The sequence below is a fragment of the Dendrobates tinctorius genome, unplaced genomic scaffold, assembly GCF_039654945.1.
Source record: "Dendrobates tinctorius isolate UK_male_01 unplaced genomic scaffold, ASM3965494v1 ptg000237l, whole genome shotgun sequence".
NCBI classification, from domain to species: Eukaryota; Metazoa; Chordata; class Amphibia; order Anura; family Dendrobatidae; genus Dendrobates; species Dendrobates tinctorius.
Window position 1 is genome coordinate 1284949 of NW_027361904.1, and position 25984 is coordinate 1310932.

Consider the following 25984-nt stretch of genomic DNA (forward strand, 5'->3'; position numbering starts at 1 on the left):
CCTGAGAAACAGACTGAATCACCAGCAACAGGATAGGGCGCTGGCTGTCTTATATCCAGTCTGATACTCCAGAGATCCAATCACTATCCTCCTTGTCAGGTGGCAGACCATTACCAATTAAACTAACCTCACTACCTCCTGTCACTACCAGAGGGAGAACGGAAGGAGAACTCCCAGCTGGTGGAGCAGGAAATGAGCTCATAACAGACACCTGCATAAATATGGCTGTCATGGAAGAGTCACCAGAAGAAAACTTCTCCTGCATCCTCACCATAAAATTCAGTGCCATAAGTATGCAAGAGAACATGTAAACATGTTGGAAACAAGTCCTGTGGACCGATGAGGTTAAAATAGAACTCTGTGGCCACAAGGCTATCAAAGGTATGTGTTGAGAAAAAAAGAACACAGAATTTTAGGAAAAGAACATCACGCTGACTATTAAGCATGTGGGTGGATCAATCATGCTTTGGGGTTGTGTTGCAGTCAATGGCACAGGGAACATTGCACGGGTAGAAGAAAGAATGGATTCAATTAAATTTCAACAAATTCTTGATGCAAAAATAACACAATTTTTAAAAAAAAATGAAGTTGAAAAAAGGATGGCTTCTATAAATGGATAATGACCCTAAACACAAGTAAAAATCCATAAAAGACGACAGCAGAAGGCACAAACCAAAGATTTTACAATGGCCCTCACAGTCCCCTGATCTTAACTTAATTGAAAGCCTCTGGCTAGACCTCAAAATAGCAGAGGCTGCAAGAGAACCTAGGAATCTCACAGAACTAAAGGAATTTTCCAAGGAAGAATGAATGAAAATCCCTCAAACAAGAATTGAAATTCTCTTGGCCGGCTTTAAAAAGTGTTTCCAAGCTATAATACTTGCAAAAGGGGGTGCTACCAGGTACAAACCATGCAGGGTGCTCAAACTTTTGAATTCGGCCCATTTTTCTTTTTGTCATTTTTGAAATGAAGAAAAAGACAATTTATTTTCCTAAAATAAAAAGGAAATGTGTAAACGTTAACTTTAGGCCTTTTAGAGATCATGTCATCTTCAACTTGCTTAATTGTTCACATTAAGGCCGGGGTCAGACTTGCGAGAAACTTGCAAGAGTCTCACATGTCAGAACCCGGCACTGCCGCCGGCATTCGGGACTGGAGTGCGCAGCTGAGCACTCCGGTCCCGAGTGCCGACGGCAGTGCCGGCTATTAAGATGTGAAACTTGTGCGAGTTTCTCGCAAGTCTGACCCAGGCCTAACAGTAATTTTGACCAGGGTTGCCCAAAGTTTTACATGCCTCTGTATACATGTATCCCTGCTTTGAACTGTCTAATAGCTGCATCTGACCATGTAGAAACATGGCAATCACACCAGAGCTCAGGAACAGGTGAGGAAACAAGAAAGAGTATACAGACAGGCCAGCATGGGATCACAGGCAGAGAAATGATTTACTTCACAGAAAAAATCAGCTGTGATCCCATGCGGTCTTGTCTACATACTCTGTATGGTCTATTGAGTAAAACATAAAAATGGTTTCTACCCTGTGTGAGTTCTTTGATGTTCAATCAGACTTTATATAAAGCTATAACATATTCCACGTTCTAAACTTGAAAGTTGTTTTTCCCTTGTAAATTCTATGATCTTTAACAAGTTCTGATCTAACAGTGAAACATTTTCCACATTCTAAACATGAAACTGGCTTTCCCTTGTGTGAACTCTTTCATGAATAACAAGATCTGACTTATGGATAAAGCATTTTCCACATTTTGGGCATGAAAATGGTTTCTCCCCTGAGTGAATTTTTTGATGTCTGATAAGAACGTTTTTCTGATTAAAACATTTTCCACATTGTGAACATAAAAATGGCCTCTCCCCTGTGTGAATTCTCTCATGATTAACAAGATCTGATTTCCCAATAAAACATTTCTCACATGCTGAACATGAATATGGCTTCTCCCCTGTGTGAATTTTTTGATGTCTAATAAGGACATGCTTCTGAATAAAACATTTTCCACATTGTGAACATAAAAAAGGCTTGTCTCCTGTGTGAATTTTCTGATGTTTAACAAGATCTGATTTCACAATAAAACATTTCCCACATTCTGAACATTTAAATGGCTTATCCCTTGTGTGAATTTTCTGATGTTTAACTAGCTGTGATTTTACAGTATAACATCTCCCACATTCTGAACATGAAAATGGCTTCTCCCCTATGTGAATTATTTGATGTGCTATAAGAAGATGTTTCTGGTTAAAACATTTTCCACTTTCTGAAGATGAGAATGGCTTCACCCTTGTGTGAAATTTCTGATGTTTAACAAGATTTCCTTTCAGGGTAAAACATTTTCCACATTCTGAACATGAAAATGGTTTTTCCCCTGTGTGAGTTCTATGATGTTTAATCAGATCTGGTTTCATGGCGAAACAGTTCCCACATTCTGAACATGAAAATGGCTTCTCCCCTGTGTGTCTTTTTTGATGTCTAATCAGATTTGATTTCATGTTAAAACATTTCCCACATTCTGAGCATGAATATGGCTTTTCCCCTCTGTGGTTTCTTTGATGTCTAATCAAAACTGATTTTATAGTAAAACATTTTCCACAATCTGAACATGAATACGGCTTCTCTCCTGTATGAATTCGTTGATGTCCAATAAGACTATGCTTATGGTTAAAATAGATCCCACATTCTGAACAAGAAAATGGTTTCTCACCCGTGTGTTTTTTATGATGTCTAACCAGATGTGATTCCTGTTTAAAACATTTCCCACATTCTGAACATGAAAATGGCTTTCCTTCATGCATTCTCTCATGTCTAACAAGACCTGATTTATTAGTAAAGCATTTTCCACATTCCTGACATGAATATGGCTTCTCCCCTGTGTGAATTCTTTGATGCTGAATAAGAATTGTTTTTTGCGTGAAACATTTCCCACACTCTAAACATGAAAATGGCTTCTCCCCAGTGTGAATTAAATGATGTCTAGCCAAACCTGTTTTCTTGGAAAAATATTTGCCACATTCTGAACATAAATATGGCTTTTTGCCTATGGGAGCTTTTAGACGTTTAACACCCAATCTGTAACATGTTTTCTTTACAGTCTTTGATGAATCAGATGATACAGTTTGAATATGAGGGGCGTAAGGTATATCTTCAATACTGGCCTCCATGTATACATATTGTATGATGCCGCAATCATCTGCATTAACATGTGACGATTTTGGTTGTCCCTCTGAGCTTCCGGAACAGTCATCTGCAAAGAATAAAATTTATTTACTGTAGTTTATTTTTTAGTTATATAACTTCAGTAATCACTGGTCAGACAGCCGCGGCTCCCACGCTGTCAAAGGACAGTGTTGAGTGCGTAGCTGTGAAGGTAGTGAAAGTATAAAGTTCACCTCTGGTCATCGGTGTCAGCTGATGGGACTACTGCTCCCATCAGCCGACGCCTGCTGCCGCTAGTAACAATGAGAGCAGGAGCGGCTGATGGGAGTATTCATCAGCCAGCTCCCGCGCTGTAAATAAATAATTTAAAAAAAAAAACCGGCATGGGTTCCCCTGCATTTTTGATAACCAGCCAGGCAAAATGCAGAGCTGGGGGCTGCAACCCTCAGCTCTCAACATCAGCAAGGCTGGTTATGAAGAATAGAGGGGTCTTAGTTCAGAATAATGCATAAAACAATATGTGGCTTCAATATACCTCCGACTCCGCAGAATCCTGATAGGCAGACAAGTTGCCCAAAATGTAAAATGCCCAAACAGACACAGAACATGGATTGTAGTCATGTCCCAGGACACAAGAACTCTGGTTAAAAGTCCAGGATATGTATCTGAAAATATGTGGGATATGGGTAGAAGTAGATCCATTATGTTGGTTATTTCACTTTACGACGGGTAAAACAAGAGGGGGACGTCTACATGACTTGTTTCACACCATTGCAATGGTGACAAAACGTCTAATTCTGCAACACTGGCTAGCTAAAACACTCCCAGGGATAAGAGAGATCAAGGAAGGTTTAACATCGGTCTTATTTTTGGAAAAAAGAGAAATAGAAAGAAATAAAGATAAAATGATGAAATTTTTTTTTAAAAAATGGAGAGTGTTTATAGAAACGTCACTGACCACCAGAGAAATTCAAGACTTAATAAGCGCCTTTGTGGATTCGGATTGGTATCTATTAGAGGATTTGAGTGGTAATCTGGGTAAACTTAATGTGTTATATGAGCTATATGGAGGATAAGGTGGAGCTGGAGATAAGGTGTCTGATCTCAGTCAATGTAATCTATGAAAATGTGGACGTAAGGGGGTTTGATAATTTCATATTTGTGAAGTTTATTTTTGCTTCTATTCAGGCTTACTTGATAAGCATGTCTAAATATGTTCTTTGTAACAATTCAATGCAACGTTTATAACTTATAATATGCAACTTCATTACAAAATCAATAAAAATGATGTTTCAAAAAAAAAAAAATAAATAAAAAGAATAGAGGGGGTCTCCACTCTGATTATTTTTAATTAAATAATTACAGGTGTGCTCAAAAGTTTACATACCCCGGCAGAATTTTTGCTTTTTTGGCCTTTTTTAGAGAATATGACTGATAACACCAAAACTTTTTCTCCACTACTTGTTAGTGGTTGGGTGAAGCCATTTATTGTCAAACTACTGCGTTTTCTCTTTTTAAATCAGAATGACAACCCAAAACATGTATTGCCCCCTCTAACATCAATGACAGCTTGAAGTCTTTTGTGGTAGTTGTGGATGAGGTTCTTTATTTTCTTACATGGTAAAGCTGCCCACTCTTCTTGGCAAAAAGCCTCCAGTTCCTGTAAATTCCTGGCACAGCTCGGAAGGGAAGGAGCACTGTTTACGCAAAATTGGTTGGAATTGAGATCAGATGCCTCGTCGCGTTTGGAGAGCCCTTGATGTGCCTAAACAATGGAAACCCCCACAAGTGACCTCATTTTGGAAACTAGAGCTCCCATGGAACTTATCTAGATGTCTGGTGAGTACTTTGAACCTCCAAATGTTTCACTAAAGTTTATAACATAGAGCCGTGAAAATAAAAAATAATTTCTTCCACAAAAATGATCTTTTTGCCCCCAATTTTTTATTTTCCCAAGGGTATCCGGAGAAATTGGACCCCAAAGCTTGATGTGCAATTTGTCCTGAGTCCGATGATACCCCATATGTGGGAGTAAACTATTGTTTGGGCACACGTCGAGGCTTGGAAGGGAATTAGTGACGTTTTGGAATGCAGACTTTGATGGAATGGTCTGCGGGCGTCATGTTGCGTTTGGAGAGCCCCTGATGTGCCTAAACAGTAGAAACCCCCCACAAGTGAACCCATTTTGGAAACTAGACCCCTTAAGGAACGTATCTAGATGTGCCCTAACAGTGTCAATGCCCAACAAGTGAACTCTTTTTGGAGCTAATCTACTGTTTTCTGCTATGTGAATTTTATAATGTAGTGGCATACGTGAGTTGTATAGTGTTTGTCAGGTTGTCTGAAATTAATTTAGTAGTCCATGGATGTGTGGGTACAGTCTGAAGCATTCTTTCATACACGGGCCAGGTTTATTGGGGCAGGAGTCGCATTGATAGTGTCCTTGCGTATTCCCCTTCTGTAACACACTCGGCACCTCTTTTGCGACATACCTTTTTTTATATGCTTTGAGGGACCTCCCCCGGGGAAATGTTGACCTAATACGATACGAGCACGAGGAAAGCGTTACGCGTTGCCATCTGTACGATGTGCATGGCCAGTTTCTTGTACCACACAAAGAACTGTACGGCTGGAGGACTTGATCAGAGAGTTCAACGCCCCCATGTTTTTGTTTTACTCCGGTACACAGTCCGGTTTGCAGACCTGTGTAGAAGTACCTTGTACAGTGCTGAAGGTGCCATCACCATGTATGGTGGTCAAGAAAAAGACATCCCTCTTGTTCTTATCTACCAGCAGGTGGTCGCTACATTGGGCTCTGCTGTCACCCCTTCTGTGCATCTGCCCAATTAGCGATTTTGGAAGGCCTCACTGATTTTTGCAGACAGTACCGCAGAGAGAGAATTGAAGAGTGGGATGCTGGTATAAAAGTTAAATAATCTTTATCCAGTTTTTTTTTTAGGGACCACATTACATGTGAAGTAACTTTGAGGGGCCTATATGAAAAAAAACCCCTAAAAACTGCACCCCTCAAAGTGCTCAAAACTACATTCAAGAATTTTATTAACCCTTCAGGTGCTTTACAGGAACTGAAGCAATGTGGAAGGAAAAAATGAACATTTAACTTTTTTCACATAACTTTTACTTTAGATCCTGTGGTAGATCAGCTCACTCAACTGCACACAAAGATAGACAACGGAACACTGCATAAGCCATTGCAGAGTTATCAAAATAAAACAAGAACTTCCTGGCATAAGGAAAATGAAAATAGAGCAAACTATTCAGCATTCCGTGTGGTTGCGAGGATCCGCCCGCTCAGGAAAAGAAAAACCAACATTCACAGGTTCAGCTTCCTTGTCAGGTCACTTGGCACTAGAGTTCGACTCTCCAGCCCCTCCGAACACTGCATGCTTTTGGAGGCCAACTATATAACCCCAGACCATAACCTGGGGTGGAGGTAAGGTGGACAACCTCCTACCCGATCTATGGTTGTCCACAAAAACCCAGCCCTTAAAATGTCTGATTAACCCATCTCACATAGTGTGCTGGAGGAAATTTCTGGGTTTCAAATCACTGAAGCCAATAACCTCAGTGAAACGTATCTCCCCTCCAACACTTTGCCAGTGACTTTGTCACAACATGCTTAGATGGATTTGGAACCTTGAAATTGTTGAAGTCCTCAGACAGTTCTCTCTTCTTTATGTTCACCATGCTTACTGTGGACAGCGACTATTACCTATCCCCCCTGCCCAAAGCCGGGGAGGGTTGGCACCTTTACTCACTACGCAGGGAAGTCTGGATAGGGCATCTGTGTTACCATGTAGCTTCCCTGGCGTATGCTCGATGAGGAAGTTGAAGTCCTGGAGGGCCAGAAACCACCTAGTCATCAGGGAATTATTTCCATTACTTTCCCTCATTCATCTCAGTGGCACATGGTCTGATACTAACCTGAACTTCCTGCCCAACAGGTAGTACTTCAGTATTTCATTTGCCCATTTGATGGCCAAGCACTCTTTCTTTACGATGGCATAGTTCTTTTCACAGGAGGAGAGTTTCCTAGTCAGGTATAGGACTGAATGTTCGTCCACATCTGCTACCTGGGACAATACAGCCCTGAACCCAATCTTGGAGGCATCCATCTCAACCTTGAACTTCTTTATGAAGTCAGGTGTGAGCAAGACCGGCTGTTTGCAAAGGGCGAGCTTCAAATCCTGGCCATCAACTTCTTTGTGCCCTTAAGAAGATCAGTCAGAGGGGCGGCTATCATGGTGAAATTTGGTATAAATCGCCGATAGTATCCTACAGGAAAGATGTATATCTTTGTACCGTGTTAGCCAGTGGATAGAAAAATATTCAGGATTGAGAGTCCTCAGTAGTTGATACCTTTTAATGGCTAACTGAAAAGATGGTAATACATTGCAAGCTTTCGAGACTACTCAGGTCTCTTCATCAGGCTAGACTAATACAAAATCTGAAGTCACATATTTATGCACAATACAGCCTAGAAAAAATGCAATAGATAAGACAAGTGACGTGAAGCAGAACTATCAATATGGGAGAGGGAGAAACATAAATATAAACATTGGACCAGTTCATAGATAAGGAGTCTGGATGTTTTATGGTCCTCTGATTGGGGTCTAGTTCTGTGTTGCCCCGCAAGGTTTTAAAAGGAAATTCGTTAATTGATGTAAAAAGACATAAATCCATGCGACACATTCATTCCAGCACTGAGAGTGTCAAAGTTCGTCATAAATTTGTACTCCCAAATTTATGACGAACTTTGACACTCTCAGTGCTGGAATGAATGTGTCGCATGGATTTATGTCTTTTTACATCAATTAACGAATTTCCTTTTAAAACCTTGCGGGGCAACACAGAACTAGACCCCAATCAGAGGACCATAAAACATCCAGACTCCTTATCTATGAACTGGTCCAATGTTTATATTTATGTTTCTCCCTCTCCCATATTGATAGTTCTGCTTCATGTCACTTGTCTTATCTATTGCATTTTTTCTAGGCTGTATTGTGCATAAATATGTGACTTCAGATTTTGTATTAGTCTAGCCTGATGAAGAGACCTGAGTAGTCTCGAAAGCTTGCAATGTATTACCATCTTTTCAGTTAGCCATTAAAAGGTATCAACTACTGAGGACTCTCAATCCTGAATATTTTTCGATAGTATCCTACAATTTCCAGAAAGGCCCAAACTTGCTTCTTGGAGACCAGTTGCGGACAATTTTGCATTGCCTTCACCTTATTTAACTGCGACTTTATTTCACCATTTCCGATGACGTTGCCCAACTATTTTGCCTCTTGCTTACCCATGGCACACTCCTTTGGATTTATGGTAAAACCTGCCTTACTCAGTGCATCCAGTACCGCCTGAACCTTCTGCAGATGACTTCCCCAATCTGGGCTGAAGATCAAGAGGTCATTCAGATAAGCGGCAGCGTACTTTTTGTGAGAGACTAGAATCTGCTCCATGGCCCTCTGGAAGGTAGCGGAGACTCCCTGCAGACCGAATGGCATCCTGGTCTATTGAAAGCACCTGTCAGGCGTGTCCTTGGCACTTGGGGACAGAATTTGCCAGCACCCTTTTGTTACATCCAGGGTGATGATATATCTTGCTGACCCTAGCTTCTCAATGAGCTAATCGACCCGAGGTATCGGATAGGAGTCAAACCGGGACACCTCATTTAGCTTCCTCTAGTCGTTACAGAAACACCACTCTCTGTCTGGCTTCAGCACAAGGACAGCTGGACCAGCCATTTTTAACTCCTCGATGACTCCCAGGCTCAACATTTTCCTCACCTCCTTGGAGATCACCTCGTGGCAGGCTTCGGGAATTCAGTACGGCTTTTGGTTAACCCTCACATGCAGTTTTGTCAGGATTTTGTGTTCCGAAAACAGGTCCAGGTTCCGCTGAAGCAGCTCTCGGCACTGTTGCTTCTGGGCCGGTGACAATGTCATCCTCGATCCTGGCTTTTGGGTTGGCCCCCATGCACGCAGCCTCCATCGGTTCCCTGTCTCGCCATGGCTTGAGCAGAATAACATGATACACCTAGTACCGCTTTCTTCTTTCTGGTTGGTGGATAAAGTTGATGTCACTCAACTTTTCAACCACCTCCTATGGCACTTGCCTTTTGGCCAGGAACTTACTTTCCAATGTGGGGATCAACACCAACACCCGTTCTCCAGGGCTAAACTGTCTCAGTCTCACTGCCCGATTGTATACCCTTGACTGGGCCTCTTGTGCTTGAAGGAGGCTTTCCTTCACAATTGACATCACCTTTTCAATCCGGTCCTGCATCTTGGCCACATGCTCGATGATGCTCTGGTGTGGTGTAACCTCTGCTTCCCAGGTCTCCTTCACAATATCCAGAAGTCCCCGAGGATGCCGTCTATATAGCAGCTCAAACGGTGAGAACCCCATAGAGGCCTGTGAGACTTCCCTGATAGAGAACTACAGGTACAGCAGTAAGTAATTCCTGTATCGGCAATCCTTCTCCACGACCTTCTTAAAGGGAACTTGTGCACAGTCATCTACACACAGTGTCAGGTCAGCATTGTTATACTGATTAAAATGATACCTTGGTTGATGAAATCTGTCTTTTATTTGGATGTTATTTAATTTTTATTTTCAGTTTTGAGTTAATGAGATTCTTGTGCTCCGGGGCGGCCTGTGGGGGGGGCTTCATGTGGTGCTCTGCTTAGGTATTCGTAATGCAGACTGTTGACAGGTCACGTATCCCTCACTGACCTGCCCCCTAGTTTAATGAATATATGTACGTAAAACATAAATTACAAAAATCCATTTTAAAATGGCGCCCATGACACCTGCACAGTAGCAACCATGTGTATATAGGAGTGATCCGATAGCTGCTACTGCGCATGCTAGAGAAGAAAAAAAAAAGTTTCCTCCTCCAAGATTGCGCCGCCCATGCCATTTTATAATGGATTTTTTTATACTCTTAAGGAAAACATCAAGCACAGTTAATAACTGCACAGTAAACATGCAATTATGCTGCAGCGCAGGTGCCACGGCCGGCACCTGCCTACAGAAGGGTGTTTTTTTATATGTACATATATTCATTATGTAAACTAGGATGCCGGTCATTGAGGGATCAGTGACCTGTCAGCAGTCTGCATTGTGAATACCTGAGCAGAGCACCACATGAAGAGACCCCCCCACAGGCTGCCCCAGAGCACCAGAATCTCATTAACTCAAACCTCTCCACCAGGCCGTCGATCTGCGGATGGTACATCGGCGCCCTGAGTTGTGTAATCTGGAGAGCCTTACACAACTACATTATCACTTTGGACATAAACGGAGTTCCTTGGTCTGTCAGGATCTCCTTTGGCAGGCCTGTCCGGGAGAAAATATGGACTAACTCTTGGGCTATGCTCCTGGCTAAGTTTCTCAGTGGTACCACCTCTGGGTACCGTGTTGCATAATCCATAAAAACATTTTTCATTTTATCAGGTGCTCTATGCTGAGCATTTACTTTGGGGTTTCCATCTAAATCTCTGAGTGACGTGATTCAGATGAAACCCCCAGGATATAATGGATCCCCCAGGAGTTTCATTCCTCCGTCTGGCCTCAGCTCAGCATTGTCCTTCTTTTCAGAAGTGCACAAAACTGTGCTCAATCGCGCTTTTATGCACGCCTAAAAAGAAGGAAACCGCTTGATCACAGATGCTGTGGTGTCCACAGTGCCTCCTTCTGCCTCATTATAGGGAATCTTCCGCTAGGGGTTCTGTCTGAAACACGTATTCCAAAGATATACACAGAAATCCCGCTGTATGCACTCAGCGCAGAGAGCAGGATAAATGTGTGCTGAGTCTTACTGCGATGTTTGGGAGGCAAAATGAACAGTTCAACAGCAACTTGAAGAATTGGTTTTATTTATTTTTTACGCCGTTCCTCGTGCAGTATAAGTACCAGATTTATATGGGGTTTTTCTGTTTGACTGCTGTCACACACTAAAAGACGAATTTTACTGCGCATTGCCATATTTTGATAGATATCATTTTTCCATATTTCGGCCGACAGTCAAATGATGGCTTGTTTTTTGCAGGCCGAGTTGATGTTTTTATTGTTACCATTTTCGGACACATGACATTTTTGATCGTTCTCTATTCTGGTTTTGGGTGGCAGAATGAACAAACACCAGCAATTCAAGAATTGTTTTTTGTTTTACGCCGTTTACCGTGTGGCAAACTTGATAAGGCAGTTTTATTCTTCGGGTCAGTACGATTAGTGATATCACATTTATATAGTTTTGTTATGTTTTGGTGCATTTACATAATAAAACCTATTTTATAGAAAAATAATTTTATTCTGATAACTATAACTTTTTTTATTTACATTTCCATTGATGGAGCTGCATGATGGCTTATTTTTTGCTGGACAATATGACGTTTCCAGCTATTCCATTTTTATTTACATTTGTCTTTTTTTACTGCGTTTTATTGCGCTTTTTGTTCAGCGGTATGATGAAAAAGGATATTTTTTTTTTAGTTCACTGAAGGGGTTAACTTTTTTTCATAAAAATATTTATTTATGAGTATAATATATTTGTATTTTTTTTATTTTGTGATTTTAAAAAAAATATTTTTACAATTTTTTTTTAACTTATTCCCACTATGGAATTTTCACTTTCTGCAGTCTGATAGCAGTTATAAGGAATGTGAGGCAATGACCGGTGTCACATGTAGGGGGCGCTGTGTATTCTCCCCAGATGTGCACAGAGGCCATGGCGTAGCTGTGATTGCAATGCGGACTAAAAATAAGTCTTAGTCTTGGGCATGCTAGTGTCCAAGGCAGATTTAGGGAAAACCTGCTCTGCGATTTGTATTTTGAAACAGACTGCAGGATGATAGTCATGCAGTCCGTTTCATTCCTGGCCAGGTTTTCCATGCGGCTGAAGGCCACAGATCCCAGTTAAAATCCCTGCAGTAAAGGGTATGGGTGTGTCAGGTCAGGGTCAGAATCACTGTCAGTCTTGTGTTTGGAGGAGAACAGAGCAGTCAGCTCTGCAGCGCTCCACCTGTGTGAGGCAACAAAGGCCACCAGAGACAAACAGCCTGGAAAGCTGAGACGCCTGGCACCCCCAGCTTATACAGCGGTGCAGTCGCCCACAGGAACTGGTCTCGGAGGTGGATGTCTTGTGACCAGAAGTGAACCGGAGGTAGACAGTCCTGTGCCCGAAGGAGGAATAGCGTGTTTAGTGACTGTAAACTGAAGGACATTGTGTACTGGGTAAAGCTGTGATTAAAGAGACATTAACACGGCGTTGCAGTCGCCCACGGCAACAGGTCATGAAGGTGGACAGGCGTGTTTAGTGACTGTGTAATCCAGAGGATATGTGCCCGGCTGAGATCCGGAGGATATCGTGTGCTGTGTTGATATGAGATGGACATTAATGCTGTGAAGTAAAAGCATTAAAGAGACTTTTGTTTGGAACTTTCTGGGTCACTGCCTCATCACTGCATAAGTGTGCTACCGTGGCACTACAGGAATAGCAATGCAGGAGCATTGCTATACCTTGTAGCCTGTCAGTGCTGCAGACACAAGTTAGTTAGATCATGCACTGAACATGATCTAACTAACTTGCTAGTGCCTGGTGACCAGGATGTTGTCATGGTGACATCAGATCACCAAGGCAACTATCGGACCACCACGATGATGTTGCAGGGGCACCGATAGGAGGGGGCTTCTTCCCTCTGCATGACTGCTAAATTCTCTGATCACTAGGAATCAAAGCATTTAGAAGGTTAAAGTGCCAGAAGCGGAGCGGGCACTGCTCCTGCCCTGAGCGTCAGAATCAGATACATCCATACGTTCACAATCATGAAGGGGTGAGCCTTTTCAGGGTAGCTGTACACGATTGCCTTTTTTTTTTTTAAGTAAACAGAATTCATCTTCAGATGACCTGTAACCTCACATATAACAGGATCACATCATTATCAATTCAGATTGTGCTGAAAGTGAATATTCATCTAAAGACCCTCACCTGCGCAGTGATCTGTAGGGGTCTCCTCTTTACACCGCTGATCACCCATCACATTAGGGGTCTCCTCTTTACACCGCTGATCGCCCCTCACATTAGGGGTCTCCTCTTCACACCGCTGATCGCCCCTCACATAAGGGGTCTCCTCTTCACACCACTGATCACCCCTCACATTAGGGGTCTCCTCTTTACACCGCTGATCGCCCCTCACATTAGGGGTCTCCTCTTCACACCGCTGATCGCCCCTCACATTAGGGGTCTCGTCTTTACACCACTGATCACCCCTCACATTAGGGGTCTCCTCTTTACACTGCTGATCGCCCCTCACATCAGGGGTCTTCTCTTCACACCGCTGATCGCCCCTCACATTAGGGGTTTCCTCTTTACACCGCTGATCGCCCCTCACATTAGGGGTCTCCTCTTCACACTGCTGATCACCCCTCACATTAGGGGTCTCCTCTTTACACCGCTGATTGCCCCTCACATTAGGGGTCTCCTCTTTACACCGCTGATTGCCCCTCACATTAGGGGTCTCCTCTTTACACCGCTGATTGCCCCTCACATTAGGGGTCTCCTCTTTACACCGCTGATTGCCCCTCACATTAGGGGTCTCCTCTTTACACCGCTGATCGCCCCTCACATTTCTCTCTGGACCATTAATATTGTTCAGATCTTTTTCCGGATCCAAAAACTGCAAAACAAATATTGTAAAAGTCCCCGATGATCGGAGAAATCCCAGGGAATAATGGTGAGAAGATCCGGACATGTGATGTCTGTGGTCAGCTGTGATCCTGCCGTCTCCACCGCTCTCATTACACAAGTATAAAACATATAATACTGCAGGAGAAAACAAGACTGAACACAAGGACGTCACAGCCGTCTACACATCATAGGGAGATCTCCATCTACCTGATGGTCCTGTGGAGGAGGAGGAGGAGCGGGACATCTCTCTGGGGTTGTCCTCTTACTGGAGAGAACTGAGGAGAGACAGACAGGACTGACATCATTATTACATACAGAGAATTATAGGCCGTGTGTATTTAGTCCTGTCTATTACCTGGTGGTGTGCGGGGCCGGTGCTCCTCCATCATCACCTCCTGGTACCGATCCTTGTGTCCTTCTAGATACTCCCACTCCTCCATGGAGAAATAGATGGCGACGTCCTGACACCTTATAGGAACCTGACACACACAATGATACCGTCATCACCCAGAATCCTCCAGTGCTGTCCTGTATAATGTCCCAGCATTCCCAGCAGTGTCACCTCTCCAGTCAGCAGCTCAATCATCTTGTTGGTGAGTTCTAGGATCTTCTGGTCATTGATGTCCTCATGTATCCGGGAACGAGGTGGAGGCCACAGGATTGGGCTCAGGGATCCTCCCCGTCCTTCAGAAACAGGGGCCTGACGACGATCACTAGAGGTCTTCACTACTGTGTAATCCTGAGTGTGGAGACATTAATAATATCACTACAGACATCTCCAGAGTCCATCACCTCTCCAGTCACATACCCTGTTATTCCCATAGATAATGAGGTCATGTGATGACATCAGAGCCTCTCACCTCTCCGGTCATATCCCCTGTTATTCCCATAGATAATGAGGTCATGTGATGACATCAGAACCTCTCACCTCTCCGGTCATATCCCCTGTTATTCCCATAGATAATGAGGTCATGTGATGACATCAGAACCTCTCACCTCTCCGGTGGTCATATTCCTTGTTATTCCCAAAGATAATGAGGTCATGTGATGACATCAGAGCCTCTCACCTCTCCGGTCATATCCCCTGTTATTCCCATAGATAATGAGGTCATGTGATGACATCAGAACCTCTCACCTCTCCGGTCATATCCCGTTATTCCCATAGATAATGAGGTCACGTGATGACATCAGAGCCTCTCACCTCTCCGGCCATATTCCCTGCTATTCCCATAGATAATGGTGTCATGTGATGACATCAAAGCCTCTCACCTCTCTGGTCACATCCTGTTATTCCCATAGATAATGATGTCATGTGATGACATCAGAGCCTCTCACCTCTCTGGTTATATCCCCTCATAAAGTCCCATGGCTTCCAGTACCACCTGTATGCAGATGACACTCAGATCTACCTCTCTGGCCCAGATGTCACCTCTCTGCTATCCAGAATCCCGGAGTGTCTATCAGCCGTATCCTCCTTTTTCACCTCTCGCTTCCTAAAGCTCAATGTAGAAAAAACTGAACTCATTATCTTTCCTCCATCTCACGTATCTTCCCTACCCGATCTATCTATTATGGTAAACGGCATCACGCTCTCTCCCGCACTCAAAATCTGCTGCCTTGGAGTAACTCTAGACTCTGCCCTGTCCTTCAAACCACACGTCCAAACTCTTGCCACCTCCTGTCGCCTCCAACTCAAAAATATTTCCAGAATCCGTCCCTTCCTCTGCCCTCAATCTACAAAAACTATTGTACATGCCCTCATTTTCTCCCGCCTTGACTACTGCAACACTCTCCTCTGTGGCCTCCCTGCTAACTCTCTTGCACCACTCCAGTCTGTCCTCAACTCTGGTGCCAGACTAATCCATCTATCTCCTCGCTGCTCCCCTCTGCAAATCCCTCCACTGGCTCCCAATTCACCAACGAATCCAGTTCAAACTACTAACACTGACCTACAAAGCCATCCACAACCTGTCCCCTCTGTTGTGAATTCACTTTCTGGCCTACCTCTGGTTACTAGTGAAGGTAGTGGAGCTGGTTATATTGACAGAGGGGTCGCGAGTTCTCTTTCCGGGCTCCCTCTGGTGGTTACAGGAGGTAATGGAGCTGATCTAATTAACAGAGGCCTGACACCTGATAATGAGGAGGACGATTGGACTTCTGGAGTTTTTGACTGGATTTAAGACAGCCGACTCCCTCTATCCCTGCTGGTGATTTTTTCCTGCCTCCTGAGGTCTTAGTTTTCAGTTCAGTCCCTGCATGCTCAAGCTAAGTGTTCTTTTGCTATTGTTCACATTTGATTTGGTTTTGTCTATTCAGTTTTGTGTGGTCAGTCAGCCCCGGCTGGGGCTGTGCTGAATTTCCATCCTTATGTTACTGCTTGTGCCAGTTTTTTTTGTCCCTTATTAGATTGGCCTCTTTTTGCTCTGCTTTCAGAATATGCCAGAGTGCTGATATAGTGGGCGAAGTCTAGTGACTTCAGTATTTTTCTATCAGACGTGTTGGACATTTTTTGCAGGGTTTCTTGCGTGATTGCAGACAGTGTCTTTCCTTTCCTGTCTAGTTAGTGTGGGCCCCATCGTTTGCTCAGCCTATTTTCCTACCTGCGTTTGTGTTTTCATCTTGTCTCACCGACAATATATGTTTGGGGGCTATCTATTCCTTTGGGGTCTGCTCTGGGGCAGTTTAGATTTCCCCTTTCTTGCTCTAGGCTTATCTAGTTTTCCGGCTGTGTCGAGGCGTCTAGAATCATCGTAGGTACGCTCCACGGCTACTGTTAGTTGTGTGGATAGGATCAGGGGTCTGCAATCCGCTTAGTTACCAACCTCTCTGGTTTTCTGTGGCTTAGCTTTGTCTTGCTTTCCTCCTCGGTGACCCAATTATAACACCCCTCCCTATATCTCTGAACTAATCTCCCAATATCTTCCCTCACGTAATCTTCAACCCTCCCAAGACCTCCTACTCTCCTCCACACTTATTCGTTCCTCACACAACCGCCTCCAAGATTTCTCCCGAATATCCCCGATCCTCTGGAATTCCATGCCTCAACACGTCCGAGTATCCACCACCCTCGGATCCTTCAAATGGAACCTGAAAACCCATCTTTTCAGGAAAGCCTACAGCCTGCAATAACCATTGTGCAGTCTCACCATCGCCCGAGCCGCCGCCTCAAAACCACCAAAGCTGCTGCACCCCCGGCCTTCTGTCTCTTCCCCACTATCCCATAGAATGTAAGTCCGCAAGGACAGGTGTTATGAGCTCATTTTCTCCTTCACCTTTGATGTCCGATGAACTCCCTCTGCTGGTGAAAGGAGGTAGTGAAATTGATTTGGATGGGAAAAACCTGTCATCTGAACAGGTGGAGTGTGATTGGACATCCGGAATCTCTGAGTGGATATTAGGCCGCCGACGCCCTGCTGGGTTGCTGGTGATCCTCTCTGCTCTGAGCTCTGGCCCCCAGTTTAGTCCTGTCTACTAAAGCTAAGTTTTTGCTCAGCTATTGTTCCATGAGATTTTGTCTGGTTTACTTAGTGTTTGTGTTCAGCCAGCCCTGGTTGGGACTGGCTGAACTCCATTTTTGTCTCTGATCAGTTGATCTCTTTGCTCTGTTTTCAGAATATACCTGAGTGCTGATATAGTGATTTTGAAGTCTAGTGACTTCAGGGCCTTTTCTATCAGACGTGTTGGACATTATTTTTGGCAGGGTTTTTGCGTGATTGCAGACAGTTGCTTTTCTTTCCTGTCCTATCTAGTTAGTAAGGGCCCCATCGTTTGCTCAGCCTGTCTTTCTGTCTGTGTTTGTGTTTTCACCATCAATACATGTTGGGGGCTGTCTATTGCTTTGGGGTCTGCTCTGGGGCAGTTTAGATTTCCCCTTTCTTTCTTTAGGTTTATTTAGTTCTCCGGCTGTGAACGAGGTGTCTAGGACCACCGTAGGAACACCCCATGGCTACTGTTAGTTGTTGTGAATAGGATCAGGGGTCTGCAATCCGCTAGCTACTAACCTCTCCGGTTTTCTGGACTTAGCTTGTATTTTTGTTTTTTCCTCCTCCGGTGACTCATTCATAACAGACAGGGTCCTCTCCCCTCTGTACCAGTCTGTCATTGTAAATTTGTTTACTGTTAACGATATCTATAACTTTGTATGTAACCCCCTTCTCATGTACAGCACCATGGAATTAATGGCGCTATATAAATAAATAATAATGTCATGGTCACGTGTCTCTGGACGCAGATGATACCGCAAGGCGAACCCATAACACACGTGACCCTGGATACACCGCCTCCAGTGGGGCGTATTTAAATAATAAAAACGTGCAGGTGGATACGCCGCCTCCACCTGGCGAATTTAAGTATTACACGTTATACATACAATAATCAAATAATAAAGGGGGAACCTGGGAAACTTTAACAATGGTGGGCCCTGCAATAGGGAAAAGGGAATTGGAGACCTCCTGAGCTCCCCTGAGCCAGTGTCCCTGCACTCCTAACGTTCCCTATGCCGGTTTCGCACCGGGCGCCGCACGCGTACCTCAACGCCCTAGCTCGCCCTGACCCTAAACCCTCACTAGGGAATGGGTCGGTGCGGAGACTAATCCCACCACTGCACTAATAACACACATGAGGAAAGAGACAATACAGGGGAAACACCACTTAGCTTTGCTCTGTTGCGTGCGCTCCTAGCAACAGAGCCCTCCACCTGAGTGCATCTTCTCCTCCACCTGGATCCATCACCGTAACAGGATCCTTCACCTTAGTGCAGCCTTGGAGCAGGGTCCACCACCAGTTGCAGCTGCTTAGAACCAGAGTCCCAAGGATGAGTTCAGCTGCTGACACGAAGTCGAGCATGCTTGAGTCCAGCTCAGCGGCCAAGTCCCACATGGTGAGTGCCACTCTCCATAGTCGCCACTCCACCAGCCCATGCAGACACTTCCCGCTGACACCATCACTGCGACTCCACCACGCCATGCCAGCCCTTCGTCCAGACACCATAGCTGAAACACATCCCCCCTGGCTAAGCTGCGCAGGACTCCTCACCAGCTCCATCCTTCATCCAGGCTCTCCAAAAACAGAGTGAACACAAACTCACAATATCACAGAACGTGAGTGCACACCTCTAGCACACCTTTATAGGGTGTAACACCTGATACATGATTAAGTGCACAAAACCTAAAGTGCAATATCAAAACCACCACCGGGGACAGTCAAGACACCTTGGAACTTTCCAAAGTAAAAAAAGTTCACCCAGTGATTTAAAACTGTCAGATCACTTCAGATCATGACAAATAATCCCCTGTTATTCCCATAGATAATGAGGTCATGTGATGACATCAGAGCCTCTCCCCTCTCCGGTCATATCCCCTGTTATTCCCATAGATAATGAGGTCATGTGATGACATCAGAGCCTCTCACCTCTCCGGTCATATCCCGTTATTCCCATAGATAATGAGGTCATGTGATGACATCAGAGCCTCTCACCTCTCCGGTCATATCCCCTGTTATTCCCATAGATAATGAGGTCATGTGATGACATCAGAGCCTCTCACCTCTCCGGTCATATCCCCTGTTATTCCCATAGATAATGAGGTCATGTGATGACATCAGAGCCTCTCACCTCTCCGGTCATATCCCGTTATTCCCATAGATAATGAGGTCATGTGATGACATCAGAGCCTCTCACCTCTCCGGTAAGATGGAAGATTATCTCCAGGGTGAGGTTTAATATCCTCTCCGCCATCTTGTCTCTGTCCTTATTCATCCTTCATGGGTGAATCTGGAAAATGCTCTTATATAGAATGTTGGAACCTGAAAGGAAAAGGAAACAAGACAAACAAATTTGTAGAAAAAAATACAAATACTGAAGGGGAAACATTTATAGAAATATACAACTGTTGATGATGTATTTACTAATGTGTACGGAGTGGAACATAACCTGTCAGATGCTTCATGTTTCTCCAAATCACAAGTAGCGAGGATCAGAGAGAGCGGATCCGATATTACAGACATGCACAGTAAATGCCATGGAATTTAAGAAAAAAAAAACCTTCTAAATGAGGATTGGGGATGAGGTGACGAGGATGATGAGTACCAGATATGTACCCGCCTGACTTATGGGTGAATGTAGACTGGGCACAAGTCAGTGCACAGGGATGGATGGCCTCACTATGGTGACCATGCTGTGTTAGGTCCTTACGGTCATCATGTGGTGGTAATTATCTAGTAGTGTCCATACGTGTCCAGGTTCCTCTGGTATTATATCTGGCCCTTACTTTCCTATCCCCTTTACAACTCCTGATGAAGCAGAGGCGAAACCCGCATCGGGGCCAATAACCACGTGATCCGGACTGGATGGGCCAGTTTGATGACCTGGACTCTGGGACTTTATAGAAGGATCCTCGTTCTCTCTGCCCGTCACACTCGTCTTGTGTACGGGACATTTACGGTCTTGGCCGCCATTTCAATGTGATTACTATCTGATGTCCAGTCCCCGTTTCTCTTTCTAGCGGTTTATATCCGCAGTGTAGTGACGGTTTTCTCTGTTGATGTCACCTACGAGGCTATTCAGGGACGGTTTATTTTACAGATGACGGGAGGTTTTTATCCTCCTTTCAGGTTGCTCTTCACAATTACATTATGGATTTATGGACAGAGGCTGGAGGGTCTCACACTCCGAACTGTGGTAGAAATCCTCCATAGTAAGGCGGCAGGAGAGCAGCGGCCCGTGGAGGGGGCACATACTTTACTGTACTCAGACACCTGTAGGAGTTGGGAGCTCTTCCAGGTATATTCGTGGTGTGAACACAGCCCCAACCTGCCGCAGCGGTTTCCTCACACTGCAGAGCACTTTGTACATCAGATATTTTATTATTAGGCTGAGTTCACACGTTGCATTTTTTTCGCGTTTCCGCGGCGGTTTTAACCGCGCGATTTTGCCGCGAAAAATAAGCATCCCATGCATTCCTATGGGATTCCGCAATGCTGTGCTAATGCTGCGGTTTTTACCGCGGCGGAATCGCTTCGCGGTAAAAACCGCAGCATGCTCATTAATTTGCGGAATCGCGGCGATCCCTCACCCATAGGAATGCATTGTTCCGCTTATTTCCCGCATGTGGCTGTACACACCATGCGGAAAGTAAGCAGAACATTTGCGGATGGTTCCCACGGTCCGGAGGAGAGGAGACTGTCCTCCGGGCTTTGGGTACCATATCCCTGTAAAAAATAGAATTTAAAATAAAAAATATTGTTATTCTCACCCTCCGATGTCCCACGCAGCCTTCCCGCTTCTCTTCACGCTCCGGTCCCAGTAGTCCTTTGCGAAAATGCTCGCGATGGCGTCCGTTCTCGCGGGATCGCGAAGTCTCGCGGTCATTCGCGCGACGTCATCGCGAATTACCGCGAGACGTCGCGATCCCGTGAGAACGGACGTCATCGCGAGCACTTTCGCAAAGGATTACTGGGAACGGATGCGCGGGACGTCGGAGGGTGAGAATAACACCATTTTTTATTTTTTTTTACATTCTATCTTTTACTACTGATGCCGCATAGGCGGCCTCAGTAGTAAAAAGTTGGTCACACTGTCAAACACTATGTTTGACGAGTGTGACCAACCTGTCAATCAGTTCTCCAAGCGATGCTACAGATCGCTTGGAAAACGCTAGCATTCTGCAAGCTAATTACGCTTACAAAATGCTAGTTTTTCCGCGGGAAAATCGCGGGAATTTAAAATGCGATTTTCCCGCGGACTGGAATTCCGGAATTCTCGCGGTAATTTCCGCGAGAGTTCCGGTACGTGTGCACTTAGCCTAATTCTTATAAGATTTGAAACTGGTAAAACAAGGAGTAATGTCTCCACAAGATATGTGAAAACGGACATGAAAAAAGAAGTGTGGAGACACCGAGGACAACACGACCGCGCTCCACACACAGAACAAGCGACTGACAGGAAGGAGGCCACGGCCTCAGCTACTTATACTGCAGTGCTGAGGTAAACTGAAAGCTGCGCTCTGACTGGCTGAAATGAAATCCGAGCTCTGATTGGTTACTCTGGATAAATAACAACCTAGCTCTGGTTGCTGTGGTAACATGGACGCAGAGCTCTGATTGGTTGTTGTGGTGTAACATGGAAGCTGAGCTCTGATTGGTTTCTATGGGCAGTTTTCCTGTCAGTCCTGTGTGAGGCCCAGCAGACGCCATCCTGCACAGAACACACAGGGAGCAGGAGCAGCTGAACATGGCCGGGTATTGAGCGGAGGAGCCGCCACCAGCTCCACACAGAGAGGAAAACCGGGAGCGACCGGAGCCGAGAACTCACAGCACAGACACGTACCTCCACTGCAGAGACTGCATCTGGGCTAAAGGACCTTTGGTGAGGTCATGCCCATGTGACCATGCAATCTGATGATGTCATCGGAAGGAGGCGCAGATAAGAGGCTGCACAGGGAGGGAGCAGGGTGGGGGCTGTGTGAGGGGGTCCTGGGGCTGCCTGGGGAGTTAGGGGGCGCTGTTACTTGCCTGGGGCTGTGTGCTGGGGTCTGCTCGGTCTCCACAGCGGTCAGCACCACTTGTGTGGAGTCTGTGCAGGATGTGTATTATATGCAGCTTTCCACCCTTTCTCTCCAGGCTGTGTCTCCACAGTAGTGCAGGTTCCTCCCCGCAGGTGCCGTTACCTCAGAGGTCATCTCCTCCCCAAGTAGTAGAGTGTTTGTGTCCCCACAACCCGTGCGAGACCACCGGAGGGCTGACCCTGTGGACGTCAGACGAGTATAATCCTCCAAAAACCGCCTCCCGCTCTCTCCATTTCTGTTGCCTCAATTATTCCTGTCCCCTGGGGGTCTCCCACCTGTTTATTTCCTTTTGGACACGTTTCTTTCCCGTCCATTGCCCTCCATGGCTCAGCACCACCCTACATCTCCTCCCTTGTTTCAGTATACCACCCTACCCGTGCCCTCCGTTCTGCTGATGACCTGAGGTTAGCATCCTCAATAATCAGAACCTCCCACTCCCGTCTCCAAGACTTTACACGTGCTGCGCCAATTCTTTGGAATGCACTTCCCAGGTCAATACGATTAGTCCCCAATCCCCACAATTTTAAGCGTGCCCTGAAAACGCATTTATTCAGACTGGCCTATCGCCTCAACACATTAACCTAATCTATCCCTGTGTGGCACAGTCAAAAGTTTTACCATAACCAGGTTCCCTGCATCATGTTCCCACATGCTTTATGCATCCATTAGCCCTCTGTGTCTGTACTGTTACACACTTAACATTATGGCTGGTCCATACAATCAGGGCAACCGTTACCACCCACCTTTCGTGTCTCCCTCTTTCCTCATAGACTGTAAGCTTGCGAGCAGGGCCCTCACTCCTCTTGGTATTTGTTATAATCTACTGTATGTGATTATTGTTATGCTGTAATGTCTATTGTCTGTACAAATCCCCTCCGAAATGTAAAGTGCTGCGGAATATGTCGGCGCTATAAAAATAAAATTTATTATTATTATTATTGCCCTTTTATCGTTTTCCGCCCAAGCCCCCCACGGACACCTTTCCCATAATATGCAGCAATGTCCTCACATGTAGAGCCGCACTAAGTCCTTCAGCTCTCACTGACAATATCTTTTGTCTTCAGTAACGACCTTTTTTAAAAAGAAGAAAACGTTCCTCGCTTATGTGACATCTCTTTGGAACGTGGCATGAACAGTCTGATTTGCCATCGGGGTCATATTTGGGGCAAAACATGTTTTTGTGTGAGCAGACATAAGTTGCTTTTCGTCGAGGGTCTGACTTCTGGTGCGGCTGCTGTACATAGGACAGAATCTGGCAGAAGGTCATATTACAGAGTTTACAGATGGGTAAAATTTCGCCTCTAACAAACTTTGAGCAGTATTTTTGTAGCCAAGAAGGAGGACAAAATCTGCAGTAACTGAAATCTAGATTACGTGGACAGGTGTAAATAATACTATTGATTTGTGGGAACTGTATCTTTTATAACAATGCTATCAAGCATGATTAGAGTGAACTTGTTTTCACTGAACACCCCCCCTTCACCCATCTTATCCGTCACAATGCGGCACTTTTATCCCCTGTAGAATGGAGCAGCGGTGCATCATGTGAGCTCCATTCTTACACTATGGGGCTTTTTTCCAGCAGCCACATAGTGAGTGGAGTAGTGGTCAGAGATCCAACCTGCTGCTCCATTCTGTAACTGGGAACAAAGTTCCCAATCAGTGCGAGTCAGATACTCGCTTGAGATAACTTGCTTATCAATCTCTTGGATCATTGATAAAGGTTATGAGTATTAAAGGCCCATAAAGACCCAATCCCTACAATTGTTTGGGTGGTGGCTCTCCCTTGACTGTCACATACAGGAGCACTTTGCCAAACTTTCTTGTGTCCTCTATTAGAGAGCAGATGTCGGACTCCTCTGGTGGTGGTTTATCTTCAGCGAGAACAAAAGGAAATTGCAACACGACAGATCCTTCTCTCCCCTGACATCAATTATTGAAGGGGAAGCCTCAATCCACGTCAGATTGTTGGCTGATGCCGCCGACTTTCGCTTTGTGTATGGGTGCCTTAGTGTAATCTGTATAAGGGCTCATTCAGACATCCATGTACAGCGGTCGGATCTGCAATTGCAATGCATGGACTAGCCGAGGTTCTTCCAACCAGAGCGTGACAGCCTCATAGAAATCTATGACGCCATCATAGCCAGGTCGGAAGACCCACGGCCAGTCCATAAATTGTGGTCCGAGATTGGACCTATGTGCATGGATGCCTGAATGAGCCCTAAGAGACAGTACGGGCTGCGCAGAAATCATAAACCTTCGTGCAGCAACTCTGATCTAATCTCTGTAGTGAGACAGCTAGAATATAGAGACTGCACGGCGTTTCTGCAATTTACTTTTTTCTGTTCTAAATTATGATGACTGTCGGCTACGCTTCATTACGTCTCTCCCAGATAATTACTCCAATTCTTCAAAATATTGGTGACAAAACTGAACAGTCAGGGCTACGTGTAATTATATTATGAAGAGCAATAATAAAAAGCAGGTTTTATTAATCACAAAAAATAGATTTTGCAGAATTTGTTGAATGTATAAAAGTACATAAAAAAATAGTTGAATATACAACTGTTGAGGTCTACTTTAGTAAAAACGTAGAAAAACCATTATAATGCCATGAAATTATTACAGTTATAAAGTGTGTGTACAGTATATATATATAATACAGTGTGTCCATAAAGTCATGGTGCACTTTTGTCACAGGAAACAGGCAGTTTGGTGGAAAAACCCCGTTCTGGTAGACCATCAGTCAGTGACGAGTCTGTAGACGCTAAATACGGGATAGCGACCTAAGGAGCCCTAAAAAATCTGCGTGCGTGTGCTCGACAATTACACCTAAGCAAGACTACAGTTCATAAGGTGTTAAAGAAACGTCTCTCTTTTACGGGGTACAAATTGCGGCTGTTGCGCGCTATCAAACCAGCGGATAGACCCAAACGATGCGCGTTTGTTGCAGATATGCTTCATGAGATCGACAATGATGCAAGATTTTTGCAGAAGATTGTGTTTAGCGATGAGGCGACCTTCCATATCTGTGGACATGTTCATCGCCATAACGTCCGAATATGGGCTGCTGAACACCCTCATGCCTACGTTGAGTACAAACGTAACACCCCTATAGTGAACGTGTGGTGTGGCCTGATGCATGATAAGGTGATAGGCCCATGAACCTATAACTCCCAGTATGTCCTATAATAAGGAGATATTGGGAGTTGTTATCATTTGTTATCAGACTGTGGACCATACTGGAACAACAGAACTGATGAGAGGTAGTCAGTATGAACAGGTAACCATTTACATCCAGGTATCTTATAGGTGATATCTGACTGAATAGATTTCTTTCTTTTCATCTCCATCTTGTTCAGATGCCATGGTGACTTTTCACATGCACAGCTCTTCTCTGCAGACTTCCCTCTTTCACGGTTTTCTGCAGTACATCCGACATGGTGCCCTTAAAAATAAGTGTTATTAAAATGCTTTCTGCATAAAAATACACTACCTTTCCAAATTTTGGGGTCAGCCATGCAATTGTGTTTTCCATGAAAACT

The 25984-nt window shown here is 44.7% G+C and overlaps 1 protein-coding gene across 1 annotated transcript in view; it reads right to left on the reverse strand.

Moving 5' to 3' along the window:
• Positions 1-1258: 1258 nt before the first annotated feature.
• LOC141060468 (uncharacterized) overlaps positions 1259-25984 on the reverse strand; it is a 157398-nt gene continuing 132672 nt past the window's right edge. The window contains 7 exon segments of the mRNA XM_073556734.1: positions 1259-1699; positions 1702-3252; positions 13180-13867; positions 14086-14153; positions 14234-14357; positions 14441-14617; positions 19556-19680. Coding sequence (XP_073412835.1) covers positions 1581-1699; positions 1702-3252; positions 13180-13867; positions 14086-14153; positions 14234-14357; positions 14441-14617; positions 19556-19680 — 2852 coding nt within the window. The 3' untranslated portion in view covers positions 1259-1580.